Source organism: Urocampus carinirostris, chromosome 14, assembly GCF_059441175.1.
Source record: "Urocampus carinirostris isolate Australia breed hairy pipefish chromosome 14, RoL_Ucar_1.0, whole genome shotgun sequence".
NCBI classification, from domain to species: domain Eukaryota; kingdom Metazoa; phylum Chordata; class Actinopteri; order Syngnathiformes; family Syngnathidae; genus Urocampus; species Urocampus carinirostris.
Genome location: NC_142362.1, coordinates 21,070,765 through 21,083,615, shown reverse-complemented (window position 1 = coordinate 21,083,615; position 12,851 = coordinate 21,070,765). Strand labels below are relative to the sequence as shown.

Sequence of the window (12,851 nt, the reverse complement as noted above, 5' to 3'; positions counted from 1 at the left end):
CTGAGTGGAGTAATTTTGTTTGCAGAATTGCTTTGGTTATTGTGTTTTTCTTGTAATGTGTCCAAATTGTTTCACATTTAATCCTTACTAACACAGTCAGAAATGTATATACATTTAAAGTTATACGCTCAGTTATGACATTTCACTGAAAATGCTTACTAATTAGTGCTTTTGCTTTGCCCCGCAGATGCCGGTTCGGGTTCAGGAGACGACGGTAAGATTGCGCAACCTTGCGAGGATTTAATCCTTCACACTTACACAATCCCTCACAATTTTATTTTATTATTATTGTTTTTTTGTGCGTAATTTAGTGCTTAGTGCACACTGAAGTTCATATAGCCAAGTTGCACTCGTGGCAGTGAAGGAGAAATAAAATGCATCACAAAGATTTGAACTGGAAAGCTTTTTCACCTCTAGATTTTTGCTGTTGTCAATTTAGCTGCAAAAATTTAACATATACATGTTTTTTTATATGGTTTTATAGAAGGGCTTGAGCAGCCGTCAGTAAATGGGGTCGGTCTGTCAATGATTAATTGGTGGTTATCTGTGAACCCATTTTTTTTTCATGAGAATTGAAAAAGAAAGATTACTTGGAATATTTGCAATGTTTTTTAACTCGTCTGCTTAAAAATGACGCTGACAATGTTCTCTGGGGGCTTTTCTTTGCCTTTGACCTTCTTATTCCCTCATGATTAATGGAAGCCTGCATTAGTTTGTCTGGCATTATCTTATAAAGGATCATGACCTCCTACTAGTCGTGCCCCAAAAGACAGCTGCATGCTACACCTAAATGGGGCACTACAAAATGTGTATTAATTCTAGGATTACATATCATTTATTTATATTTGCAAAGGACCATGCAAAAAATGAAGGAATCGTTTCCCAGTGGGAAATTGTAATGGGAAAAACTTCGGGTAACTGAAAATGTAAGCTACATATTTTATAAATATTACATATTATCTTTTTTACACATATATGGGGAGAGATTAGTCTCAAAAAACATTATACCGTATTTTCCGGACTATAAGTCGCCCCGGAGTATAAGTTTCACCAGCCCAAAAAAAGATAATTAAGAAAGAAAAAACATATATGAGTCGCCCCTGAATATAAGTCACATTTTGGGGGGAAATTAATTTGATAAAACCCAACACAAAATTATTTTTTATTTTTTGGGCACAACACCGGCAATGTTGAAATGATCAACTCTGGCTTGGAGAGACCTCTTTTGGTTGAGTGTGAAAATAACATGTGACATTAAATACTTGGTATTATTTGGCAATATTTCACGGATAACTCTCACCGGAAGTAAAATCGCACACCCAGCCAAACTATAAATAAATTTGCAAATTCTAGTCTGTCAAATACGGTATTCATGATTTTCCCAAAATATAAAAATTACATGTCTTAATAAATGCCCCCGCAAGATTAAAAGTCACATATGTAAATCGCAGAAATATTTGTGAATCTGTAAAATACATGATTCACACCGGCCTGCTACCGGACTTCCTGTGCAGAGTTTGTATGTTCTCCCCGTGGTTGCGTGGGTTTCCTCCGGGCACTCCGGTTTCCTCCCACATTCCAAAAGACATGCATTTCAGGTGGTTTGGCCGGTCCAAAATTGTCTTTAGGTGTGAATGAGCGAGCGAGTTGTCTGTCCCTGTGTGCCCTGCGATTGGCTGGCAACCAGTTCAGGGTGTCCCCTGCCCACTGCCCGATGATTGCTGGGATGGGCTCCAGCACCATAAGTGGTGCAGCTAATGAGATGATATATATATATATATATGTATATATATGTATATATATATATATATATATATATGTATATATATGTATATATATATATATATATATATATATATATATATATATATATATATATATATATATATATATATATATGCATATATATATAATAAACTAAGCTTGATAATCTCCAATTGGAATCGACGCGGGCCTGGGAGTAAATGAATCTGAATAAATGAAGTTGCGACCGATCCATAATGTCGGAGGTTCCAATCATTAGATTAACAACAACAATCAGGCTATTGTATTTCAATTAGCTTCACTGTTTATCTTTTTATTAGTCAACCTTTAACGTAGACAAAAGACGAGCTGCTGACTTTGCAGGCTTTACGTTGTAATAACACGAGGCGGCTGTGTCGAGATTACAGACAATTAAAAGACACAAAAGAGTGACAGGCATTCAGGAGACGTCATAAATAAGAGTAATTACCCGGCTACTCTTCTGTCCTTAGCGGAATAATGAAAATCCCTTCCTGGCAGAAAATAGCTTTGATAAGTTAGAGGACACTCTTTTGACCTTGACAAATTGCTTCGTTTAGATAAGAGTTAGCCTTGCAGTGAAATAGGTCACTTGAATGCCAACGGAGTCCTCCCGCCCCCACAAGGCACGAGGGGAGTCTTACTTCTTTCTATTTGGGGGCTCATTTCAACCCACGGAGAGATTTCATCTGTTGAAACAACCAAAATGAGATGCGAATTTGAGGTGAGGTGAGGATTCGGTTTTGAAAGTGACTTTGGGAGTACTAGCAAACTGTATGCGTACCTCCTGATGAACCCTGCGAGCAGACTAGTATGTACAATTCAATAGGCCATCACAAAAACTTTCAAAAAGTGGATCCTTTGTATTTTCTTATACAAAGAACTGATAAACATCCATTAAAAATATCCTCCTCATCCCTTGAATGCTAGATAGTCCTCCACCCCCACAAGGCACAATGGAAGTCTAAATGTTTTCTATTTAAACCCAGAGGAAGGATTTCACCTGTTTGAAACTCATTTGATGCCATAACGTATTATTGTGTTTCCAGAAGGATTGTCTATGAGTGCCAAAAAAATATGTTTCTTGTTTTATTTGAAAAATCTATGACAAAGGGTTTGATGATCATCATTAAGTAATAAACCTCTGGGAATTACTTCAGTATAAATCTGCATAAGATAACTTGGCATTGGTCAAATCTTTGTCCCCACATCAAAGAAGCACAACTTCCTTGTGTTGCTAGTGTGTAGGCGGCTCCATATGACAAGTAGGTGGAAATGCAAATGGTAATAGGCAGTTAATTCTTCTACAGAGCTTATTCTTTTGAAAAAAAGATGACCTTCGTCTGGTCAGGGAGGGATGATGTTTCGTGCACGACTGCAGGAACGTGATCGCCATAGGGACCAAAAGCGTGTGATCACGTCACCGGAAACACCGGCTGCTGAAAATGTCTTAAATAGTTCATGCATCAGATAAGTTTCCCTGCAATAAAATGTTATTTAGCAAGAAAAGTGCCCCTGTTTTTATGGAACACATTGCTTCAGTATTGAAAGTATCACAAATGCAAACCAAAGTGAAGGTTCTGCCTGAAACGCATCTTTTCACAAAAACGTTTTTCTCTCAGAAATTTTTTGGAAACGAGTATTTTCACGAAACTTAGCAATATTCAACTGTTGTGTACTTAACAATGGTAAAAACTAGAAACATACTTTTCTTTGAAAGATTAGTGTTGAGGTTTTTTATTTATTTATCCATGCCTATATGAATACAGAACCCAATTTTCTGTACGCCTTCCAAAATGAGTCAAAATAGCAAAAATGGGATAGCATCTGCACTTCCTACTTGAGGAAAAACGTCTGGCATTGAATAAGTTAAGGCAGACTGTTATGTACTGTTCTACAGCCAATCACAGAAGCTTTCAACTACAGGATTTTTCAACTAGAGGAGTTTTATTTTCTTATATGAAGAACTGGTTATCTCAAAATTCAAAATAACAGTGGAGTCTTCCTAGGCTCACAAGGCACAGTGGAAGTCTTACCTCTTTCTATTTCAGGGCTCATTTAAACCCAGGAAAGGATTTCATTTGTTTAAACAACCAAAATGAAATGTGAATTTAAGTTGAAGTGAGGATCCTCTTGAAAGTGACTTTGGAAGTACTGACAACCTGAATGTACCTCCCGATGAACCCTTGAGGTGGATTGTTATGTACAATTCTACAGTCAATATCAAAAGACCTTGCCAAAATGCCTTTGAAGACACTCAAATGTTTTGGTTTAAGTGGTGTCCTATAGTGGTGCAATGCTTTTTGTAAATTTAACGTAAAATATGTATAATGTGTTACAAATTTGGGATGTTTAGGGAAAATATTGTCATTATTCAAATAGGGAAATAAGTAACTGCAATTGGTAACATTGTATTTGTTTTTCTTTTTATGTAAAATGTGATTTCGAAAGGTAACTATTTTGATTCCAGAAATGGTGAACTTGTCATTAACCAGAACTGGACGAGAACCTAAATGCGTGACGTTTCTCACACAAAGCCTTTTATTTTACAGAAAATTGGGAGTTATGCACGTTAGGCAGCCGTCTGGTGTGGAATGACAGGATTGATATCAAACAGGATATCAAAATTAAACAGGACAAACTAGACGGGAAGGAAAACTGGAGAGAATAAATAAACAGGACAAAAATAGACGGGAACGATACCGGAGAGGAAATGCAGGCAGGAAACCGGATAGAGTCAAAACCCACGTCTTGCGGGGCAGTGGTTCGTTGACGGACTGACAAAGGTTGAGTGAGAGCACTAAGCTTAAATAGAAGGGAAGCCAATCTGTCAACGAGCCGCAGCTTGCACCACACGAGCAGGGCCAATTGGGTGCTGTGGCAACCGTGACAGAACTGAATAATAGAGTGAATAATAGTTTTTGCAGGATTCCTTCTTAAAATTAAACCTATCCATCCATCCATTCATTATCTTCCGCTTATCCGGGGTCAGATCGCGGGAGGAGTAGCCTTAAAAGGGAAGCCCAGATGTCCCTATCCCCAGCCACCTCCTTCAGCTCATCCAACGGGATCCCGAGGCGTTCCCAAGCCAGCCGAGAGACATAGTCTCTCAAGCGTGCCCTGGGTCGCCCCTGGGGCCTCCTGCCGGTGAGACATGCCCGGAACACCTCCCGAGGGAGGCATCCTTATCAGATGCCCGAGCCACCTCAACTGGCTCCTCTCAATGCGGAGGAGAAGTGGCTCTTCACAGAGTCCTTCCCGGATGACTGAGCTTCTCACCTTATCTCTAAGGGAGAACCCAGACACCCTGCGGAGGAAACTCATTTCGGCCACTTGTATCCGGGATCGTGTTCTTTCGGTCATGACCCAAAGTTCATGACCATAGGTGAGGGTAGGAAGGTAGATCGACCGGTAGCTCCCTCTTCACCACGACAGGGTCCGAATGACGACAGACGCTGCACCGACCCGTCTGTCTATCTCCCGTTCCATCCTACCCTCACTCGTGTACCCCAAGATACTTGAACTCCTCCAAGATCTCATCCCCAACCCGGAGGGAGCATGCCACCCTTTTCCGACTGAGTACCATGGTCTCGGACTTAGAGGTGCCGGTCCTCATCTCGGCCGCTTCACACTCGGCTGCGAATCGCTCCAGCAAGAGCTGAAAATCACGCCCTGAGGAAGCCATCAGCACCACGTCACCTGCAAAAAGCAGTCACGCAATGCTGAGGCCCCCAAACCGGACTCCATCCCCACCAAGGCTGCGCCTAGAAATTCTGTCCATAAAAGTTATGAACAGAATCGGTGACAAAGGGCAGCCCTAGCGGAGTCCAACCCTCACCGGGAACGAACCCGACTTACTGCCGGCAATGCGGACCAGACTCTGGCACCGGGCATACAGGGACCGCACAGCCCAGATAATACTGTGCGGTACCCCATACTCCCGAAGCACCCCCCACAGACCCTCCCGAGGAACACGGTCGAATGCCTTCTCCAAGTCTACAAAACACATGTAGACCGGAGAGGCAAACTCCCATGCACCCTTAAAGCCCCTGCAGAGTGTGTAGAGCTCGTCCAGTGTTCCACGGCCAGGACGAAAACCACACTGTTCCTCCTGAATCCAAGATTCGACCTCCTCGTCTCCAGTACCTCTGAATAGACCTTACCAGGGAGGCTGAAAAGTGTGATTCCCCTGTAGTTGGAAAACACTCTCTTGTCCCTCTTCTTAAAGAGGGGAACCACCACCCCAGTCTGCCAATCCAGAGGCACTGTCCCCGATGTCCATGCGATGTTGCAAAGACGTGTCAACCATGACACGCCCACAACATCCAGAGCCTTAATGAACTCCGGGCGGATCTCATCGACCCCCCAAAATTAAACCTAGAATATGTAAAATGAATTGCCACTTCGTAGCAATGACTCAAAGGAAAATATTTTAATTCCCGGAGTACTGAACTGAAATAGTTACATTTTCTTTTGTAAAATGTATTAAAAAATTGGTTGTGATGACCAAAAGTCATGAAATAGTGAATAATAGTTTTGATCATAATATGTTTTATATGTTGGTAGAGATGAATAACGAGAAGCAGCACGGCGGCTGAGTGGTTAGCGCGCCTGCGGCACAGTTCTGAGTTATTAGATCAAACTTCCCCGTGTGGAGTTTGCATGTTCTCACAGTGCCTGCATGGGTTTCCTCTGGGCACTCCGGTTTCCTCCCACATCCTAAAAACATGCATGTCAGGTTAATTGGCCGGTCCAAATTGTCCCTAGGTGTGAATGAGCGATTGAATTGTCTGTCTCTGCGTGCCCTGCGACTGGCTGGTAACAAGTTCAGGGTGTCCCCTGCCCACTGCCCGAAGATAGCTGGAATGGGCTCCAGCACCCCCGCGATCCTACTGAGGATAAGCGGTGCATATAATGGATAGATAACAAGGATGATTTCAATACCCAAAATTGTGAACTGAAATAATGACTTATTTTGGAGAACAGATTGCACCAGTGACCTGAAATCATTATTTTAATTTTGGAAATATTTTACAAGTTAACTGAAATAGAGGATAACAGTTGTTGTTTTCTTAAAACAGATCACACATTCATAACGATGACCAATGGTAAGTATTTTAGTTCCCGAAATAGTTACTAATCGTCCTTCCCAAAAACGTAATCCAAATCCTTAGCAATCACCAAAAGGAATTCTTTTCATCCCTGAAATTGTAAACTAGTAAACTGAAACAGTGAACAAAAGTAAAAAGAAATAGGATTCAATTCCTGGCACGTTTGTGTCGGAACAAGTAATGAACAGAATAAGAAATGTCGCGGTGTTGTTCCTCGGCCGCATTGTCTTGTCCTCGGTTATCTTCCGACTTTTTCTTATCACCGTTCTTCTCCCACATCTCTCGCCGCCGTTATCTATTTTTGCCATTTTCCCGGGGCCATTCTCTTTTGTCCACAACAGCCCGCCCCGTGCTCGTTCTTGTCAACGCTCTCTTGCTTTTTTCTCTCTCTCTGCGTTGATCAAGCTCTGCTTTCATTTACACTCTTTCATCTGACGTTTTTTTTTTTTAAGAGCGGGTCAAAATCTCAGATATACATATATTTTCAGAATCAGAATATTTTCTGTCGTCGTCAAGGACCAATGAAACTTGGCTTGGAGCATCCATTTACCCCATACTTAAATGAAACTATAAAATGAACTGTATAAATATCTAGATTAAATATCCATAAAATATCCATTGTATATACGTTTAGACAGTGGTGGGCCGTGAGAGCCCGCAAGACCTTGTCTTCTGGCCTAAATACATCTGAATCATGTGATGTTGTTCATATTTTGTGCACCAATACTTGTTAATTGATTACTGATGCTCGTTTTGTGCTTTGCCTAAATAAAGCCACAAATGATAATAAACATGGACAATAATTCAAAATTATCTGTCAGTTTCCTTTTATTGCTTCTACGCTGCATTGGCTTCTTTCACACGTGTGCTTTCATATCAAAGCGTTTAACCAATCGCATTTCGGCATTACTTTCAGGAATCTGCCCTTAGAAGGGGTCCTCACAGCTCAACATCACTGTGATAATGTTGTAGGTTCAGCTGAACCAATTTCGAATTTGTTCGAATTTGGATTCTGGAAGGCCTAGACAAACGTTTCGAATTTCACAAACATAGGGGGCGGTAATTCACTAAAATTACTCAAAGAAAAAGAGTACACACACATATATATATATATATATATATATATATATATATATATATATATATATATATATATATATATATATACACAAATTGCGATGATATATCCATGTTTTGGGGGGCAGGTGAGTTCAGAACTAAACAGTGACCTCGTTTATCTTCTCCAACTTTGAAATTTCTCGCAAGAACAGACTAGAAATTAAATTTGTGGACGACCTCCATCCCCTCCAATGCTTTTTTTTCTTCAACCTGACCTGCTGTCACAGTCCCAGTTTTCTAGTCGCCAGGCCAGTCACCTTGCCATCGCCATGGCAACTAACTCAAGTTTTACGGGAGTAATCTAATCTTACCGCTTGGCGATAAGGTTCGACCATGTTGGCCGGCCCACCCTCATGTCTTTGTGTGTCCTGATTGGTCACTGGATGTCACATGGCTTTTGGCGTGCACGTGCGGCCCTGCAGGCTTTTTCATCTGGTCCCCTGAACAAAAATTGGGAAAGTATTATGACGTTATTTACAATAGTAAGCAAAGTAACATTCCTAAAAATATTGTTGTTTTTTTGTGTGCCAGCTTTGTCCCCTATTGTCCCTGTGGGTGGTTAGTACAAAAATACTACTACAGAAATACTCCAGAAAATACTACAAAACTAAATGCCAAAATTAATGCTTTAGAATAGGGACCTATATTTATTTTGCTGGAAGTACTATAAAGATGCTACAGAAGTGCTGCAGGGATACTACTGTAGAAAGAAATACTGCAAAATTACAGCCACAGAAATGCTACTACAGTAATGCTAAAAAATTGACCATGGAAAAACTACAAAAACTGCTGACAGAAATACACCACAGTAAAAGTACCAAAAAATACTACTTAGAAATATCACCACAGTAAAAGTACAAAAAATACTACTTAGAAAATACTACCACTGTAATAGTAAAAAATTACTACTACAGAAATCTACCTTAGAAATACTACAAAAAATAATGCAGAAATGCAACTTCAGTCATACTACAGAAATGTTACAGAAATACTACTACAGCAATACGACAAAAAAACTATAGTACAACTTAAAAAAAGAAAACAGCAATACATTAAAAAGAATACTACTTTATTTTCATGCCTATAAGGCGCACCGTGTTAAAAGGCGCTCTACGTAGCTGGTTCTATTTCCGTTTTTATCAATAGAGGGAGAAAATCTGAGTTTAGTTGTGGTTTTTTTAGGTATAGATTCCAAAGTAAAACACACAGATAAGATCTTGTCAGAGTTCATTTCCAGCCTTCAACTTGCAAACCTTAGATTCATTAATCTACAATTATCTTACGACTGCTCGGTTCCCACGTTCTTCCGTGGATGAAAACACGGAAAGCATTCAATGACAGGAAGGTGAGATTTTAGATTATAATAATATTTGGGGGGACAAGTCTGTTGCACCTTTAAAATTTCCAGGCACGCTACCGAGTTAGCATCCATGAGCACTTCCGCTAACAATGCATTGCGTTTGATGTCACACCTCCTCTTCTGCGCAAGCAGGATATGATGGCAATCAAATAAGAAACGCTTAAAAGCCACAGGAGACACATATGTCACATTTAGTTGAAAATGTGAAGGATCTGACAAAAACATGGGACTTCACCCAAAAATGTTTTAAGTCTTGACTCGGACAAGGCTCGAACCAGTGACCTCCCAGTCACTGGAGCGAGCGCCCAACCCTGAGGCCATCGAGCTGGTCTCCGTCTGCAACTCTGCATGAGAGACAGGGTTCACTGCCCGATAGAGCCCGCCCTGCAATTTAAAGAAAATCTGAGACCTTTGTGTGCGCCTTATGGGCGTGAAAATACAGTACTACAGTACTACTACAGAATACAACTAAAGATATACTACTAAAGAAATTCTTAAAAAATACTGCAGTAAGTCCACTAGAAAAATACTGCGCAAATACATCTACCGGTACATTAATACTACTAAAATACTACAGAAATACTCTTAAAAAACTACTACTGAAATACTACAATTGTAATAGTACTGAAATACAGTACAACAAACATGCTACAGAACTACTTATCCAGTAATACTACAAAAATATCACAAATTATAACCACAGAAATGCTAGCAAATACTAGTACAGTAATACTTTAATAGAAAAATACTACTACAGAAATACTACAAAAATACACCGACTTGCTAACACGAGGTGGTGTATCCCTGGATTTTCACAAAGAAAAGTTTTCCATCGGCCGCAGGGATGTCGAACTTTTGCAAGCATCTTTGACTTTTTTTCCACATTGCTTCCTTCTCTAGCCGCTCTTGTTAGCCACTCGGCTGCGGGCTATGGTTTACCGCTAGCCACAATTGTTGATGTTAGCTGCCCCGGGTAAATAAAGCTTGCTTTTGTAATCGTTTAATGGCTTGTTTTAGTAGCTTATCCCACTAGCCACCAAAGTTAACTGCTTCCACCAGATCTGACCAAAATCAGATTTTGGCTCTTTTCAGGCAGTCCGTGGTTAACCATCTTGCTCAGTTATCATTCCGTAAATAGTACGATAAATGTTATTTTGTAATAATTTAAAATAAGTCTAGTCATGTTTATTTGTAGCCCTCAATCATTAGAAGTCTCAAAGGGCTCTACAGACTACGATTACACCAACCCCTGATCCAAAACCTACGTTAAGGCAAGGAAAAAACTCAAAACCTCAGCATGAGAAAAATGAAGAAACCTTGAGAAGAGACCGCACATGGGCTAATCCCCCCTTCCAGGATGACCAGGCTGCAATGGATGTTGCAATAACAAATAATACACAGACAGTGTTCATTTTACCTCTGAAAAGTGATGGGTCCCGGGGACTCGCATGCTCAAAAACAACAGAGATCTATGAGTCCCCAAAATTTAGTGTTATCAAGGTTGAAATTGTAAATCGGCAACAAATATATAAATAAATATATAAATTTCTATATTCATTCAGTTTAATAAAAAGCAGTTATCACTTCAGATTTTTCTGTTCACAAAAATATTGTACATTATACAAAATAATATTGCTGAAATATTAGTCTATATATTCATGCAGTTTTAATCACTTCAGATTTTTCAGTTCATATATTCTTCGCGGTTTGCTGTCCCGCCATAGTTGTAATGCCTTCTCAAGGTCCAATTGCAGCAACGGAATTTCCATAACTAATTTGTGGTTTTCATTGTCGTTGTGCCGATCCAATGTGCTTTTCTGAAAGTTCTTATTGCGAAATGATTTATGCAATCCAGTTTTTTTGTCACGCTGGGTGCACGTATCACAGAACATGTAGCCTCCATTATCATCCTCCTCATAGCGTAACCAGGAGTATAATTGAGTCCATTTTGGCAGCAAAGTCCTTTTCCTGCTAGGAGTATTCTTTTGTTTATCTTTTGTCGAATCCTTCGCTTCAAAACACATGTTTTCCTTGCCTTCGCGGTCTTCTGAAGAATTTCTCCGACGTTTTTTCGTGCCGGAATTATTGCAGCTGTTACCACTTTCTGTATTATGTTTCGACTTATTACCGACACTGAAGAAATTACCTTTTTTTTTTTTTATTTGCACCTAATACCAACTGTTTTTATGGAGGCATACTTCTCTTTCACTCGACAACCACCAAAACAATGACGTCATCTCGAAGCAACGAGATCTCGTTTGCCGAGATCGGCGCGAGACCAAAACAACAATGGCGGATCTGCCTGGCGAAAAGTTTGGAGTGCGGTAAATCTTTGTTAAAAAAAAAAAAGTAACCGGGTAATAATGACAATTTGGTGTCAAAAAAGTTGCGTCCCGGGGACGCACGTTAATTTGACACAATGCGTCCCCAGCAAGAATGATGCGTCTAGGACGCAGGGACGCGGGCAGACGAGAACACTGCACAGATATTGTCAACGTGAAATATAGGTCATTCATAAGCTATAGAATAGAAGTGTGTTTTAAGCCTAGATTTAAACAGTTCCACTGAGGTTGCAGATTGAATCTCAGGGAGCAGGGCATTCCACAGCACCAAGGCTCGAATAGAGAACATTCTGGAATCTGCGGATTTCTTCTTGGCTCTTGGAAACGCTAATAGACTTGCATTTTCCGAGCAAAGACTCCAAGTAGGAACATAGAAGGAAATTTAATCTGAAACATTTGAGGGGGCAAGTCCAAGCATAATTTTGTATAATACGAACATAACCTAAATATTATATCTTAAGCTGATAGGGAGCCATTACAGGTTACCTAAAATCGGGGTACTGTTATCAAACTATGTGACCAATTACTTTCCTAAATAATAAATCACTAAAACTATTTTTGAAATAATTTAAAATTATTATTCCTAATGATTTAATAGTTTTATAAAAGCTAAAAAATATTTCTGTTTTTTTATTATACTGAGAAAAACTTTAAACCGTTGTAAAAGAAGAAAAAATACTGTGAATGGTGTTAAAATAATACAAATACTAAGGTTTTCTTTTGAAAATAATTTTTCAAATACCAGAAATGTTCATTTAAATGTATTAAATTATATTTTTATCTTATTTAATGGCATATATGGATGTTTTTTTTTTAATTCTGAAAATAGATTTGTAATGATTTTGGTTGTTTGTTTGTTTTTTTCTCACTTGGCATGTAATTTATTTATTTATTAAATTACTTTCAAAGTCTTGTCATTTATAATGCATGTTACTGAGTTTTCCCCCAATCCTGTGCTCCAATTAACGCAGCCTGATATAGGGTTCTGGTTCTTTTGCCCTTTCAGGACCTGCCAGGTAAACTCCGTCTTTTATAGTACTTATTATTTCCTTCTTTGGTGAAATAACACCAGATGAGGATGTTGGCCTAGACAGGGATGGGCGCCACCAGGCTGTACTTGCCCAAGACACACCACAG

General features: G+C 39.6%; 1 protein-coding gene across 3 annotated transcripts in view; it reads left to right on the top strand.

Annotated features, from left to right (window-relative positions):
• Window positions 1–12,851, top strand: part of tmeff2a (transmembrane protein with EGF-like and two follistatin-like domains 2a) — a 222,714-nt gene that overhangs the window by 127,467 nt on the left and 82,396 nt on the right. For all 3 annotated transcript variants that reach the window (XM_088353044.1, XM_088353045.1, XM_088353043.1), the window contains one exon: window positions 188–214. In XM_088353044.1, coding sequence (XP_088209170.1) covers window positions 188–214 — 27 coding nt within the window. The remainder of the gene's footprint in view (window positions 1–187; window positions 215–12,851) is intronic.